The sequence below is a fragment of the Elephantulus edwardii genome, unplaced genomic scaffold (genome assembly GCF_000299155.1).
Source record: "Elephantulus edwardii isolate Elephantulus edwardi_28Jun2011 unplaced genomic scaffold, EleEdw1.0 scaffold00328, whole genome shotgun sequence".
In the NCBI taxonomy this organism is placed as follows: domain Eukaryota; kingdom Metazoa; phylum Chordata; class Mammalia; order Macroscelidea; family Macroscelididae; genus Elephantulus; species Elephantulus edwardii.
In genome coordinates this window covers 79666-96155 of record NW_006400078.1, presented here as the reverse complement: position 1 = coordinate 96155, position 16490 = coordinate 79666, and the positions used below count along the sequence as shown (strand labels likewise).

The 16490-nt window shown below is 52.1% G+C and overlaps 1 protein-coding gene across 1 annotated transcript; it reads left to right on the top strand.

Moving 5' to 3' along the window:
* The first annotated feature begins 920 nt into the window (after window positions 1–920).
* Window positions 921–15899, top strand: FRMD8 (FERM domain containing 8). Its single transcript, XM_006901443.1, has 10 exons — window positions 921–1005; window positions 2426–2593; window positions 4675–4776; window positions 4988–5046; window positions 5145–5311; window positions 5954–6178; window positions 7295–7418; window positions 7703–7846; window positions 8367–8571; window positions 15781–15899. The coding sequence occupies exons 1-10, from the start codon at window positions 921–923 to the stop codon at window positions 15897–15899; spliced, it is 1398 nt and encodes a 465-aa protein (XP_006901505.1).
* The last annotated feature ends 591 nt before the right edge of the window (window positions 15900–16490 follow it).

The window sequence follows — 16490 nt, the reverse complement described above, 5'->3', positions numbered from 1 at the left end:
CCCGCCTGCTGCCCAAACAGCAGCGCATCTCTCAGCCCTGCAGCACCGCGCGCCGCCGGGGTCCCCACTTTACCCAGCGCCCCAGCTAGGGTGGCCCTGCCACGTCCGTGTTAGTAGCTCCATTTTATGGGTGAGAGCACTGGCCCCAAGTCACAGGGCGAGTGGGAGGCAGAGCTCGCGCTCGCACCCTCGATTTCCGTGAACTTTAGCCACACTCTGTCACAGGTTAACGGCCGGGCGCGGGGGTTGGCACCTGCCCTCAGTCACTCGGGTGGGAAGCAAAGCTAGTTGTTTAAGCGAACATCCGGGGACCTGACCAGACGGGAAAAAACGAGCCCTCGTGCACGTTACGCGCATGCGCCAGCCCGCGAAGGGGGCGTGGGCTCGCGGGCACTGAGCAGGGCGCGTGCGCGGTTTCCTCGGGCTCCGATTGGTTTCCACTGGCCGGGGGGCGAGGCCTTGCGCCCCGCGCTTCCTCCCACCGGAGCTTCCGTATCACCGCCGCCCGAGTAGTCTGAACGCCGGCCGTTGGGCAGTGGCGGGCTGGAGGCGAAACTGGGGTGTGGGGTGGAGTTCGGACTGAGAGCTGAGCTGAGACGGAGCACTGCGTCCCAGCGAGGTGAGCTTCAGGAGACGCCCTCCCTGCCCGCGCCCCTCCTGTCCCCGATGACGTGTGCCATCCCGAGCCCCGGGCATTTCGGCCCCCTCACCTTTGACCTCAGCTTTGACAACCCGGACCCACGACTACTTCACCTTCACCTCGAGTCATTCGAGGACCCCTAGTCCGCCCTCAATGCCGCCGATCAGCGTTGCTGGCCTTGCCGACCCACCCGGGAACCCCTTTTCCCTATATTAACGAGAGTTTGAGCCCCCCTCCCCCACGCATTGCTGGACCACATAACGACTCCTTCTCTCTACAGATGGACAGGACAGAAGGCAGTGCTGGACAGGCCGCCCCTGCAGAGCGGTCCCACCGAAGCAGCGTGTCCTCCATGGGAGCCCGAGGTGGGTCCCTGTCCCCACCCTTCTTACCCTCCAGTCTGGGGAGAAAGTTCATGACTTTGTCATTAAAGATAGCCTTTCATATATTAACAAGGAGGTTCCCTGAAATGTGGGAAAGTCTGGGACCTGGCCCTCACAGTACCCTCTCTGGCCTTGAGGTCCCCATGAGATTGCACGGATAAAGGATGACCCTGTCATTGTTTTGTTTTGTTTTTATTTGTTTCACACACACACTGTCCCTCCACAGTGGAAATCGTCTGTTTCACAGAAAGGGAATTGGGCCCTGAAGGGGGCCAAGTCCCAGCACTGGAGCCCTGGAGGCCTCTTTCCCCACCTGAGAAATGGGCGTGAATTTCAGCCTCCTGAAGAGTTCTAGAGCCCTGGTGGTCCAGTAGTTAAAGCACTCTGCTGCCAACCAAACCCACCAGTCTGCTCCGGTAAAGGTTACAGCCTTGGAACCCCAGAGTAGAAGGGGCAGCTCTGCTCTGCTCCAGGGGTAGGGGTAGGTCGGAATCAGCTCAAAAGCAGTGGGTTTGGTTTTGGAGATTGTTTTATATTCTTTGCGGAAGGTAGTACTCGGAACAGGATAGACTTGGGGTACACTGAGCCCCCCACTTGTATCCATGATCATGTCATTTGACCTCTAGCCTTACTCAGAACCCTCAAGCCTCCCAGAAACCCTGCTCCTCAGGCCAGGCCCTTGAGAGAGGCTGTTCGCCTTTTCTTACGGATGAGATAACTGCGTGAAAACTAGTTTGCGAAAGTCTGGCAGCTGGTCACCATCAGACTAGAAGTGAATGGGTGCATGTCAGCCTCCCCACCTGCGGCTGTTCAGGCAACCAGCTGGTCCAGGGACGGACTGGTTCTGACTGTTTGGTTCTGACTGTTCTTCCGAGGATTTCCCTGTGCCTCCTGGTGCCAGACTACTTGGGCTGCCCCAGCAGAATGACCAACATCAGCTACTCTGAAAAGCCCATCCTGGGACTCACTTTTATCTACTCACACATTAGCCAAGCCAGAAAAGGGTAGTGACCTGCCTGAGGACACCGGCAGATTACCACTTACATAACATTGTCACCACTGTAACCATCAGATGGATTCCGTTTTCCCACCTGTGGAATGTTTCCAATGCAGAAGCACAACAAGGGCATTTGGGGATGGGCAGTGGTCACCCCATTTTGAACTGATAGAGCTTGAGGTAGGGGCTTTGCTCCCTGAGCCTGAATAACAAGGTTTCTGGGAGGTCTTCAGCTCTTGGGTAAATCCTAATAGACGTAATCTTCAGGAGACCTTTCAGGGACTCTGCCTGGAGCCTAGGTTACCTCGGGGCACAGGGTGGGACTCCCGGGGCTCCAGCCCCTGTGGCTGCAGCGATGAGCCTCCCTTGATGTGCCTCCCTTGACCTGGCCTCACCCCCTCGCAGGAGCTGATGTACTGGTGTACCTGGCGGATGACGCGGTGCTGCCCCTGGCTGTAGAGAACCTGCCCTCGCTCAGCGCCCACGAGCTGCACCGCATAGTCCGAGAAGTCCTGCGGCTTCCAGACATGGCCCTGGACGTCTTCGCGCTCTGGCTTGTGTCCCCTTTGCTCGGTGAGGAGCTGTGACCAGTGGTGAGAGGGCAGGGGGTGCTCCAGAACTTCTGGATAGCGGGGCAGGTGGGGCAGAGGTATGTCCATCTGTCCACATCTCTGGAGAGGACTCCTGGGGCTCAGTGTATCCTCCTTTCCCTTTGCTGGTGACAGAGGAGGGGCTCAGCTTGTCTGGGTGATGGCAGAGGTATGTCCCTCAGAAGTGGCCCTGAGATGAGATCTGTGTCTCCTCTGAACCCCATCCTTGGTGCACAGTCTCACCTCATCCCAGATGACATGGCTGACATGGCGCTTTGGAGCAGTGGACCCAGCATGAGGTCTGGCCGAGCGCAGAATAGGAACTTGTGTGAGCCTTGCGGGCCTTTGGATAACGGTGCATCTTGGGGCCAGCAGGGCCAGGAAGCTGAGTGGCTTGGCACCTTTGTGGGGAGTGACTGGGGGGGGGTCTTCTGTGTGGAAGGGCTCTGGGACCCTCCTCTCCCTCCAGGATGGGATGGTCCCAGAACCAGAAACCAGACAAGGTCTAGGGAAACGGACTGAGAACCCAAGAGGAGATAGAGTAACTGTGGGGTCAGCTGTGCTCCAGACCCTCCAGCCCGAGGTCCCCGGTGTATAGGGGGACCTCTTTGCCCCTGGCTGCCTTTGCCAGGAGCTGGAGGAGAAGGAGCCCACGTTTTCTGAATCACGGTGCTCTCCATTTTAGAGAAACAAATGAGAAAGGGGGGACAGGTCCCTTTGATGGAGCAAGAGGATAGCTAGGGCCCGGCACAGGACCCCTAGGGATGGTCCCGCCTTGAGGGAGGATCCAGTCGGTGGGTGAAGAGTGTCCACTCCCACCCCTGCTTCCTGTGCAGCTGCTGCTTCTGCCCACCCCCTTTCTGCTCACCCCCTTCCCCCTCACTGTTCTTATCCTCAGGGTCTTTGGTCATCTGGCTCTGCTCTGGAAAGCGGGGGTGGTGTCCCCTGTGTGCTGGCCACTGCCCGGCAGCAAGAGGCCCACTGTCTCTTCCTCCTCCCACTTCCTCTGCGAGAACTCCCTCCTCTTCACATTCCTGGTCCCCTCCTCCAGAGAGCCTGAATGGGCTGCCTGTGTGGCCCGGGTCATACTGGGCACCACCCTGCCGGTCTGGAGGCCGCAGCAGAAAGCAACACCCACTTTGTCCTGAGGCTGGCTCAGACTCGAGCCCCTCAATCCAACCTTATTGTACCCTGTTACCCCAGACCCATGTGACACGGTAACCAGTGCTGCTGCATTGAGAACCTCAGGGACAGAAAAGGGGCATCGCCAGACCGTGTTTGGGGAGGGTGTGAATTTCTAGGACCCACTGTCCTATCACAGAGCAGCGCTCTGGGAACTGTCAGTCGTGGTTGGGGCACAGCGTGTGGGCAGGTGAGCCCCATCTGGGAGTCCACAGGGCCGAGGCCAGCACAGGTCTGCTCTGATGCTGGGGTCCTCTGTCTTATGGGGTCCAGGTCCTACCCTTTGTGTGTGACTGACTGATGGATCCCAGCAAGTCGATGACCTCGTCATTCCCTGATAGTGGACACACAGTCTCTGGCACCTCTGATTCATGGCCAGACGACCTTAAGAGCCACAAAACGGACCTCACTTCAGTCCCTAACTCTGTGGCCTTGGGCAGTGACTGTCCTTTAAAAAGTGGATGAGGGAGCTCTGGTGGCCTAGTGGCAAGAAGCTGCACTGCAATCCGAGAGGTACGCGGTTTGAATCCACCAGATGCTCTGCTGGAGAAGGAGGGACAATCTCCTCCTGTACCAGTCAGATCCGATTTGACAGTACACACACGCGCGCACACACACACGCACGCACGCACGCACGCAAAATAAAAGTGATATCCTTCCTCCTTAGCACTTGAGTGAGGTCCTTAACGGCAGATTTGCCCTTACAGTGCGTCATGTGACTTCTTGACTGCTGCTTTTGTGGGTGCTGATTGAGTGACTGCTGTGCGCGTGCCCCTCCGGTACCCGTCACGAATGTGGTCACAGTGCTGTCTGTTGTGACAGTCATAGGCATGGTCGTGGTGACCGCAGCCTTCTCAGGCCACCATCCCTCCTGTCCCGCAGAGGTGCAGCTCAAGCCCAAGCACCAGCCCTACAAACTGGGCCGCCAGTGGCCGGAGCTGCTGCTGCGCTTCACTGATGCCCCGGATGAAGATGTGGCCATGGGTCAGTGCCACTGCCAGCTGTCCCCACCCCAGACCCTCCTGGGCGGCCAGTCTCCTGTTGGGGGGTGTCCTGCCAGGGAGGGGCCCCCTGAGTAGAGCTGAGGCAAAGGGAAGGGCTGTGTAACAGGAGAGTTGGGACTTGGGGAGTGGGCACACATGGGGGTGGTAGGGTAGCTGACCAGTGCCAGGTGCTGACCCCGCCTCTCCCCCAGACGAGCCCTCCCTGCAGTTCCGGAGGAATGTGTTCTTCCCCAAGCGGCAGGAGCTGCAGGTGAGGCTGCAGCAGTGCCCAGGTCTGCCTGTGCCCCCTGTACCCCCATTCTGGGGCTTTGCCCAGCCCAGCTGAGCAGCCCCCACCCCGGCCCACAGATCTGTGATGCGGAGATCTTGCGGCTACTGTATGAAGAGGCCAAGAGCAACGTGCTGACCGCAAGGTACCCATGCGATGAGGAGGACTGTGAGGCCCTGGGCGCCCTGGTGTGCCGGGTGCAGCTTGGACCCTACCAGCCCGGGCACTCTGCTGCCTACAGCCTGAGGTGAGAGGGAGGCCCATCCCTGGATGCCAGGAGGGGAGGGGCTCAGGGTGGGGGGCTTCTGCCTGGAAGCAGTAGCCCCTGTTTACTGTGATGCACACTGAATCTGCTCTTGACGTGTCATGCTTAAAGCTTTCAGTAACTGTCACCCTGGAGTGCTGCTCCCCTTTTATGAGTTTAGAGACTGACACAGCCATGTCCAGTGGCAGCCTGTGCCTGGGCAGACAGTTGAATCCCAGAGCCAGGATCTGACAGGACTGGAATTGAAACTCTCCGTCCTGGTGCCGGCCCTCCCCCGCCCAGCCCCTCTCCAGTCTCTGGCGGGGAAGTAGCTGTGTGTTCCCTTCCCTGTCAGCGTAGCTTCCATCTTCTCTCTGTGGAAAGAGCTCCGTGTCCTCCACTCCACACCAGTCCCAGAGCCCTGGAATGGGATTACCTCATGAGCAGGGCTGAGCAGCGAGATCTCTCCAGCAGCCGGGTCTCCGGCCAGCTTTCCAACAGGGGCCTCAGAATCCCACTAGACAGACAGAGCTGAGCTTCTGCCACATAGGCCTGTTCCCCCACCCCGTTTGCTGCCACTGCCCTTACCCTTAAGGCCTGGCACCTCCAACCAGGCCTCTTATGCTCAGTATCCATCGTCCTTAGGGAGAAACTGGACTCCTTCCTCCCCGCCCACCTCTGTAAGCGGGGCCATGGCCTCTTTGCAGCCCTCCGGGGCCGTGGGGCCAAGGCTGGGACTGGCGAGCAGGGCTTGCTGAACGCCTACCGAGAGGTGAAGGACGTGGTTGGCAGTGACAGCGAGTGGGAGTCCTCCCTGAGTGCCCACTACCGCTCCTACCTCCTCAAGTGCCACGAGCTGCCCTTCTACGGGTGAGCAGTCTGGGCCCTGCCCACTAGGGTTAGGCCATGTCTGTCACCATGAGCCCCACGGTGGGGGCCCTTCTCTGTCTCCTTCTGCCCATTGTTATTTCTCACTGACCTCATCCACAGGCCCAGCTCCTTGGTTCACAGGTGGGCACCCAGGCTCCTCCCATTAGGACACCTCTGACAGGTCCCTCTCTTCAAACTGTCCCCAGCCTCTGGGTCGCCAGACGTGGGGCCTTTTTCTCCAGCCAGCTCTCACCACGTGGTCACCATTTAACACAGAGCAGTGCTATGAGTCTAGCATGCATCCAGGCACTTGGGGTGCCCTAGGAGGCCAGGGAGCCCCACCCCGGCTCTTGAATCACATGTTGGTGGGAAGAGAGGCAGTAAGCCAGGGAGAGGCTGAGTAAGGGCCATATGTCTTGGAAGGTAACGCTGAAAACGCTGGAGCAGCGTGGGGGTGGGGGGGTGTAGGGATCAGTTTGTGGTTTTCACTGGTGTGGTCAGAGCAGGTGTCACAGGACGGTGACATTTGAGCAGAGGCTTGTAAGTAAGGGCCTCAGAGTGTTCCAGGCAGAGGGGCTTAGCCAGAAAGGGGTGTGGACTGAGCCGAGGGGATGGGGCGGGTTTTGTAGGAGCCCTGGGGGCCTAGGCCATGGGAAGTTGTACAGCTAACCCCAAGGCCTTGCATCTAAGGGTTAGAATCTACTAGTGCGATTTACAGCCTCTCAAAAACCCACTGGAGTTAGCTATGCGTCAGTTCCCACTTGGAGGCAGTGAGTTTGAGTCTGAGGGGGCCACCCTGAGGACTTCGGCTTTGACTCTGAGAATTGCTGAGTGTTGATGAGGTGCCGGGTTTGCAGTTCTCACTCAGCCAGGGGTGAAGGGGTGAGGGGAGTGGGCGGTGCTGTGACTACAGTTCCAGCAGGGCAGAGGTGGGGAGGCCACGTCCCTGCCAATCACCACTCCTCTTTTCACTATCTAGCTCGGAGCTGCCTCGTGTTGCCTGGAGGCCCAGCCTTGGTGATGAGGGGGCATCTGTGCTAGGGGGGCTTCCCAGGCCGCATAGCCTCCCAGGGCTTCTGAGTGGAGCACATGGGGCTGACACCAGGTATCCCCCAGGTGCGCCTTCTTCCATGGTGAGATTGACAAGCCAGCCCAGGGCTTTTTGCACCGAGGTGGTCGCAAGCCAGTGTCTGTGGCCATCAGCCTGGAGGGCGTGCACGTCATCGACATCCGGGAGAAGGTACCGCCCCCAGCTCCAAGGGATGGGGACCCCAGGGAGGGCCATGGGGACAGGGATCGGCATTGTCTGGGAGGGGCCTGCTGCTCTCTGGGGGCGTCCCTGGCTCTGCTCTGGACATCAGCTTTCTGCCCAGTGTACTGAAGTCAGGATAAGGCTGAACTAGGGGTTTCCCGCAAAAAAAGGCATAAATGAACTTAGACTTCAGAATCACCCTGGCCAGGTGGAGTTGGGGACAAGCCTTTGATCCCAGAGTCTAAGCCCCATTCTCCCTGCCTGCCCACCAGCACGTTCTGCTGGGCCTGCGCTTCCAGGAACTTTCGTGGGACCACACCTCCCCCGAGGAAGAGGAGTCTGTGCTGTGGCTGGAGTTCGATGGGGAGAGTGAGGGCACCCCAGTCAACAAGCTCCTCAAGATCTACTCCAAGCAGGTGGTGGCCTGAAGGGTGGGCTGTGGGAGGGCGTACCGACCAGGAGTGACCAGGGGCTGCGAGGACCTGGTCAGGAGGCTCTGTGGCAGGAGCAAGGTGAGGGGGCCGGCGGTTCCTGGAGGGCTTGTTTGGACAACCCTGTGTCCTCCATCCTCGTTCCCCCGGAACCCTGTGCTGACAAGCCCTACTCCAGACAAGGAGCAGCCTGGGAAGGCTTGAGCCTCATCCCCCTGCTTTCTTCACCCGCTCATTTAGGACCTTTGCCTCTTCCCTACCCTTGTCCTGCAGGCAGCATCCCGTCCCATCACAGCCCCCTACCCTGCTCAGGGGTGTTCTTCCATTAGCTCTTGGACTCTTGGAAACACATCCTATGCTCCTGCCACCACCTCAGATCCTTACCAGCCTTCCCCCAGAGGGCAGCTCCTGCCTGGCTAGCTCACCATCTCAGCATCAGATACCAAATGTCTAGGCCTGGGGCTGCCCACCTGCTGGGCCTCATGCAGGTCTCTGTCCTCCTCAGGCTGAGCTGATGAGCGGCCTCATTGAGTACTGCATTGAGCTGAACCAGGCCGAGGAGCCCACTGCCCCCCAGGACAGCGGGCCTGGCCCCACTACAGTCCCAGGCTCTATGCCACCACCGACCCAGCGCCCCAAGCTGCGGCGACAGGGCAGTGTGGTCTGCAGCCGGCTTCAGCACCTTTCCACCATTGACTACGTGGACGATGGTGAGCATACGCGCGTACACACACTCAGGGGCTCGCAGCTCATGCACTCGCACCGTGGGCACTGCTGGGTGAGAAAGCAGAGCCGTGTAGACAAGCGGGGTCTGGATTGAGAGAAGGGCTGAGCTCCCGGTGCCACAGTGAAGGCCCCGAGTCCTGGCTGTAACTAGCTCTCCAGTCCTTTCCCACTGCTGTCTCCAGATGCCCTTATGGCAGCGTCCTCCAACATGCAACTAGAAGCCACCGACATCTGTTCACAGAGGAGTGGGCTGCATACTGGGGACCCATTGCAGCTTTTGAGAGTACAAGGTCCTAGATCCAGTGTGGGTCCCTCTGGTGGGAGGCCAGGACACTTGGCTGCTCACTGAAAGGCTGCAGGTTTGAGTCCCCCCAGAGATGTCTTGGCAGAAAGGGCTGGCAGTCTTCTCCCAAAAATCAGCCCTTGAAAACCCAATGGGAGCATGTTTATGCTCCTCCAACACACGCCTGGTTATCAGTGTGGGGTCTTGGACCAGAACCTGGAGCAGACCAAAGGCAGTCGTGGGGAAAACTGGTGAAATTCAAGTCCACAGTTAATAGAAACATTGCTGTGTATGGTCCAGTCGAAACTAGCCCATAGTTGACCGCTTAGCAGGTTTTCAGCAGCAGTCAGTCACAGCCCATCTTCTCCGACAGAGCAGATGGTGGGTTCAAAACAAATACCTTCGTGCTTGCAGCACAGCTCCTTACCACTAAGCTACCAGGGCTCCCTAAGTTAATGAAATAATGGTGAGGTTTTTTAAAACAAATTGTGATTTGAGTGCAGGTTTACAAAGCAGTTTTCATGCAACCATTCATACCCATTTGTCTATTAGCATTCGTTTCAGTACTTCCTCAGCTCTGATTTCATGAATCCTTCCATGCGTCTCTGTTTTCACTTTTCTCTATACATTATGCTCTTCTCCTTCCTTTCCCTTCCCTGGTAACATCCAAGATGGATTTCATCTGCATGTAACCCTTTCCTTAGATGTTTATAACTTTGGTCTTATGCAGGAGTCATCCTTTTATACCGACTAATTTAACTGTCCTCACAATGTCCAGTGATAGTGCTTCATTCATTTTATTGAGTTGGTTTTTCTTTATGTTGCTTAGTAATCTTGTGTGACTGTACCATAGTTTCTGCGTCCATTTATCTGTACCTTGTTCCCATCTCTTTGCTATTACAAATAATGCTTAAATATCTACATGGATGTACATATATTTGTTCATTTCATAGCTCTTATTTCTTTGGGATATATACTTAGTATGAAACTGCTGGATTAAATATTTCTATTTCTAACTTTTTTTATTATTATTATTTTGTGTGTGTGTGTACCGTCAAATCAGATCTGACTGGTACAGGAGGAGATTGCCCCCTCTTCTCCGGCAGAGCATCTGGTGGATTTGAACCGCGTACCTCTGGGATTGCAGTGCAGCTTCTTGCCACTAGGCCACCAGAGCTCCCCTATTTCTAACTGTTTAAGGAACTTGGAAGCAGGAGTGGCATCCACTTCCGTAATAGCTTGCCTCCAGAAACCTTATGAACCTGGAGAGAGGATGAAAGACACACAAGTGTTGAGGATTTTCGTTCATAGGGTCGCCATGGATGGCACTTAACACTTAAACATGCCGCAAATGACGCTAAATGTGTTTCTAAGCACGGTCATCAATTTAAAAGTGTGTGGCAACGTGTTAAAAACAACAACAACTTTTTAAGGATGTACCAAGCTGTTTTCCATAGCAATCACGCCATTTTACATTTCCACCAGTGTGTAAGGATCTCAACCTCTCTACGCCCTCCCCCGCCTTTGTTGTTTGTGGTCTTACTGAACTTTGCTGCTGTTACTGGGTTGAGATGGTAACGCATTGTTTTGCTGTGTGTCTCCATAATAACTAATCATCTGGAGCTTTTCTTCATGTGTTCCTTGGCCCTCTGAATGTTTCTAGTGAAGCATCTTTTCATGTCCTCTGCCTATCTCGTAGTTTTATTTGTTGAGGTGTTAGAATTTTCTATAAGTTGAAGAGGTTGGTTCCTTGTCATTGCCAAATATTTTTTTCTGCGTCTGTATGTTCTCTTTGCTTTTTTGGAGTCTTTTTTCCCCTCCCTTTTTTAAAAAAAATTTATACTGGTTTGCATACAGAATTCATACACATTGTGTTTAATGCAGATACATTGTGTTTCCCACATTACTTCATTCACACTGTTTCATACTGTCATTCCCATATATCATGTTTTATGAAATTAATCACCATCAGTATATGCCTACTATTATCCTGTCCTTTCAGATTCTTATGGATCTTTCCTATTTCTTTGTGGATAAGTCTTCAGAAGGATGTAAGGATTTAATTTTTAGGAGGTTCCAATTGTGTCGTTTTTCCTCTGCTAATTGTACATTTTAAATTATCTTTTATAATCTATCTATGCTATAGATTAAACTCTTAAATTTGCCTAGTTTTTCCTTTGATGATCTTTGTAGTTTTAGATTTTTTTAAAAAAATTTTTATTTTATTATTTTTGTGTGAGTGTACCGTCAAATCAGATCTGACTGGTACGGGAGGAGATTGTCCCTCCTTCCCCTGCAGAGCATCTGGTGGATTTGAACCGTGCGCCTCTGGGATTGTAGTTGCAGCTCCTTACCACTAGGCCACCAGAGCTCCCCCTGTAGTTTTAGATTTTATACCTAGGTTCTTGATCCATCTTGAGTTAGTTCTTGTATGTGGTCTGAGGCATGGATCTTATTTCCATTTTCTGCAAATAGTTAACTCCGCGTTGCCATCATCATTTGTTAAGGAGCCTGTATTCTCCCCCATTTAATGGATTTCATTTCTTTTATCAAAAATCAGCTTTTCATAGGTAGAAAGATTTATTTCTGGGTTCTCAGTTCAATTCCATTGGTCTGTGTATTTGTCATTGTTCTAGTACCACACTGGTTTTTTTTCTGTGGCTGTATAGCAGGTGTTGAGATCAGGAATTTTAAGGCTTTCTACTTTGTTTTCTTTTTCATTAGTGCTTTGGTTACCTGGGATCCCTTTCCATGTAAAATTGGTGGTTACTTTTTCCAACTCTAAACAGTATAAAAGGAGCAGACACAAAGAAATTGGCCAAGTCTGACTTCTACGTGCTTCATAATATCAGTAATATTCACGTTGTTGGTTTTTATGTGCCCTCGTGTCATTTGCGACTCACAGCAACCCTATGTACAACAGCTCTGAACCCTGCTTCATCCCAAGCCAACCTTATTGTCTCTGACATACCTACACCCATTATCCCCATCACTGAGTCAATCCATCTCATCCAGGTTCTTCCTCTCCTGCGCTGTCCCTCCATGCTTCCAAGCATGATGTTCCTCTCCAGGGACGTTCCGTTTTTCAACATGCCCAGAGTATGTCAGACAGAGCTTTATAATTCTTGGTTCCAAGAAGCAGCCTGGTCTCACCCTCCCTAGGGCAAACCTATTTGTTTGCCTAGCAGTCCATGGTATATTTAATACTCTTCTGCAGCACCACAACTCAAAAGCCTCAATTCTTCTATAACCCTTAGTCATTGTTCAGCTTTCTGATGCATATAGCAAGTAATAACAGTCTCAGTCTCTTTACCATCTGTCATGATGCTGCCAATTGGCCCAGTGGTGGGAATCTTTGTTTTCTTGATGTTGAGCTTCAATCCATATTGAAGGCTGCAGTCCTTGACCTTCTGGAGCAAATGCCTCATTTCCTCCTCAGTTTCAGCAACTAAGGTGTGTCATCTCCATAGCTCAGGTTGTTGACAAGTTTTCCTCCATTCTTGACACCACATTTCCCCTGACAGAGTCCTGCCTCCTGGATGATCTGTTCCACACATATGTTGAAAAAGTGTGGAGATAGGATGAATCCTTGGTGAACACCTTTCCTGATTTTGAACCATGGAGTATTTCCTTGCTTTATTCTGATGACTGCCTCCTATACTAGTCCAAGTATAGATTTCATGTAAGCACAATCGTTCTTCTCAGAGTTAGCCATACTACAAACAGCCACATGGTCAGACATGCTTCCCCATATGCTCTTGCACCTTTTTCTACCAAATTTACTTCCAGATGTGGGGTTTATTAGAGTAATAAGTTGGGAGTGGGGAGAGAGAGAAGCAAAAAGCATCACAAAATGCAAGTCCAGGTTTATTCCAATAGCAGCAAGCCAGATTAGCAGAGACAGTTACTCAGTTATTACAGAGAGCTTCTCAGTCAACAAGTGAACATCTAGGTTCAGTTCAGCAGCATAAATAAACCTCTGCTTTCCTCAGTCATCTAGCAAGCTTTATTCTCAGAGCAATTACAAATCAGTTTTTCCTTCAATCATCTAGCACGCAAAACCCATAATGGTGGCTCCATCTCCAGAGTTCCTCTGGTTACACCTTGCCAAAGTCCTTCACAGCAGTACCAAAGTCTCTTCACTCTCTCTCCACCATTGTTTTTCATAGTGTTGAAAAAGCTCTCTTCTCTTCGTCTTGGTCCCATAGCTGTTGACCATGTGTCTGCAATTAAGGTAGCAGGAGACCGAGCCCTCAATGGGTGCCAATACTGTTGCAGACTGAGGGTAAAGTAATTTTATAATAATAATGAGACAGGCAGCTAGGAATGAGATAGAACAGAGAGCATGAAAAACAGGGCCAGCAGTTCTCAAGACCCTCATTCCAGTTTCTCTGTCTCTTTATTGAAAATTACTAGGATATAAATCACAAAGAGAATTCAATGCAAATGAAGCCAAGCTCTTTCTATTGAAAACCTTCCCTTTGACTCAGGAGGGAGGGGTTAGCAAATGCACAATCTGGTAAACCCTTAAGAATTGCCTTAGTGCCTCAGGGTGAACTCTAGCTCAGGAAGTAGTAACACTCCCTCTGTAGGGGGCCCTAGCTGTCTCCTGTATGCAGGGAACAAACAGATCATTTTCTGTAATGTACCAAGGATTCTGGGGCTTCGCCTGACATACTTTGGACATGTTGTAAGGAGAGACAGGTCTTTAGAGAGGGACATCATGCTGGGTAGAGTAGAGGGACAGCGCAGGAGGGGAAGACCCTCTATGAGGTGGATTGATTCAGTGACTGGGGTAATCGGGATGGGTGTGTCAGAGGCAATGAGATTGGCACAGGATAGAGCACGGTTTAGGGCTGTTGTACATAGGGTCGCTATGAGTCACAAACAGCTCAACGGCACATAACAACAACAAGAGAAATCCTAACTTATAAATTTGTAATTCCTTCAATTCCTGAATAAGGGTTTTCATATAATATTTGGTATAAAGTTTGACTTCCCATACAATGCAGTGGATAGAAAAGCCAATTTTCAAGGTTTCTGACACCCACACACAGTAATGATGGGATCTGGATTGGAATTCCTAATATCTATAGATCAATATGGTGATACTGACATTTTATGATACTTAAATTTTTAGATTCAGCATTATAATGGTGATTTTTAAAAGTTGTGTCTTGGTAAATAGACAGTATGAGTAATATATAAAACTGTGTTTAAGACAGAAGAGATGTGATGAGTCACTATAACTAATTTCTTCTTAGTACTATTAAGCATTTAAATGATAAAACAAAATTCTGATAATATACTTTTTAACCACAGTCATAATCTTCCCAGATTATATCTAGAATTTGGTTGCAGGGCAGTAATTTTTCACCCAGCCCTTTAGTATTGGACATTATTGTTCATTTCTCATTTTCCACTATTATACACAACATACCCTCAGTTAAGTCCTTACTTGGAATCTCAGCTGTTTGCTCCAGGAAAATTCCTAAAATGGAGTTCCTGGCTGAAAATATGTACACATTTCAAGGCTTTTGGTCTTTATCACTCTTCAGAGTGATTTTTCTGTTTTCCAGAGATTTTAGGCAATGCCTACAATTAACATATTTGACTGCTTACAAAAGGTTGGAGGTTTGAGTTCACCCAGACATGTCCAAAGAAAGGCCTGGGTGTCTACGTCAGGAAAAAATCTGCCTTAGAGAGCTCTGGTCTCCTAGTGGCAAGAAGCTGTGCTGCAATCCTGAAGGGGCATGGTTCAAGCCCACTAGATGCTCTGCTGGAGAAGAAGGGGCAGTCTCCTCTGTGCCAGTTGGATTCAACTCAATGGTAACCCAACAAGGCGGAGAGGAAACCTGCCTTGAACACACTGTGGCCACACTTCTAGTCCAACGCAACAGTGCTTTCTATGAGGAACAGAACCAGTTTGGTGAAAACTGATACCTGCCTTCCTCGCCCAACAGTGGTGTCATTCTGAAAGTGAGACGTTTGGATTGGCATTTGAATACTAAATTCACTAAAAACCAGTTTATTTCCTTATTTTTCCCCTGGTGACCTTTGTCTATTCTAGGTTCCCACCCAGGACCCCTCATGACCATGGCATTTAGTCCTCCGGCCTCCTTAGGCGCCTCAAGGCTGTGGCAGCTTCTCACACTCCCTTCTTCATGCTGACCTTGACAGTGTTGAGTCTGCTCAGAGATTTTGCCCCGTAGTTAGAATTGGTGTGACATTTTTGCCATGATTAGATTGTGGCTAGAAGGGTTTACGAGGTGACAACTGGCCACCAGAGCTCCCTAGATAAAGACCACACAGGCACTATTTTTAGTACAGCATGTCAAGGGGACATCGTATCAACATGCCCTGTCACCCTGACATTGACTTTCATCTAACCCAGCCAAACCCCCTGACTCCTAACAGCCCTGTAGGGCAGAGCAGAACCTCCTCAGGGGGTTTCCAGATGTAAGTCTTACGGAAGCAGATAACTGTGTCTTTCTCCTGTGCTGCAGCTTGTGTTTTCAAACCTTTCACCTTTCAGTTGCTAAGTGCTTTTAACCGTTGTGCCACTGGGGTTTCCACTTTAGTTGCTTAGCTTAATCTTGTTAACTTGTAAGGGTCTTCTTAACAAGGCTTACCTTTTCATCACCTGTAAATGTCGGTATTTTGTTTCCTCGGTCTGTTCTTAGTCAAGTTTATCCGGCGCTCTCAGACCCCCGCAGCCTGTCCCAGCTGAGTGCCCCAGTCCAAAAGTCACACTGGTTCCCCTCATTTTGGGCTTGACCATCATCCTGGCACAGGGCTGCAGGTTGAGGGACTGAGGCAGAGCAAGATGACCATATGAAGGGGTGCTCAAAGAAAATGCAGGCCGCACCTCAGGGGCAGTCTGTCCTCAGCATGTCTCCTTCCCTCACAGGCAAGGAGATCAAGCGAGTGAAGCCAAAGCGCACCACATCCTTCTTCAGCCGGCAGCTCTCAGTGGGCCAGGGGAGCTACAGGGTGGTGCAGCCCCCCAACAGCCTGGAGCAGGGCTGAGCATGGCCACCGTGGAGGCCTTGGGACCTGGCCCTGCCCCGTCCCCTAAAAGTGTGCGCTGGTACCCCTGCTGCTTGTGGGGTGCAGATTCTTTAGCCCACGGGACAGGAACTTCAAGCCAGGATGCTGGGGCCTGCTGAACTGGCAAGTGGGTCCCCTCATTACCCTGGACTCCAGACCCAGTTTCCCCTCCCACCCAGAGGTCACCTTTGTACCCTTTCAAGATGGACAGTGTCCCTGCTCTGAAGTGCCTGCTGCAGACTCAGCTGGCGATGTCTCTGATGACAGGTGGCCCTCGATAGGGCACAGGACCTATGGTCCAGTCTGTCTTCGGTCTTTCCACTGGACTTTGGTAACTGCCCCACATTCCTTCTGCTGGCATTCCGCCCCTGCTACCAGGCCGGGCCATGCTCTGGAAGCAGGAAAGAGTCCATTGATTGGCGATCTACCAAAGGAGCGGAGATGATGAGAGCTCGCACGCTGCCAGGCTGGGCTGCCTGCGCTCCCCCTGCACTGGGGGGCTCTGCCAGGCCTGGCGTGAACACTGGAGCCAGCAGGAAAGTGCCTTTCTGTTGGCCTTTCACGACGTCA

Coding starts and splice junctions, on each gene's coding strand:
- FRMD8 (XM_006901443.1), top strand. CDS start 921: ATGGACAGGACAGAAGGCAGTGCTGGACAGGCCGCCCCTGCAGAGCGG. Junction 7,847..8,366: donor TCAAGATCTACTCCAAGCAG/GTGGTGGCCTGA, acceptor TGTCCTCCTCAG/GCTGAGCTGATGAGCGGCCT. Junction 8,572..15,780: donor CATTGACTACGTGGACGATG/GTGAGCATACGC, acceptor CTTCCCTCACAG/GCAAGGAGATCAAGCGAGTG.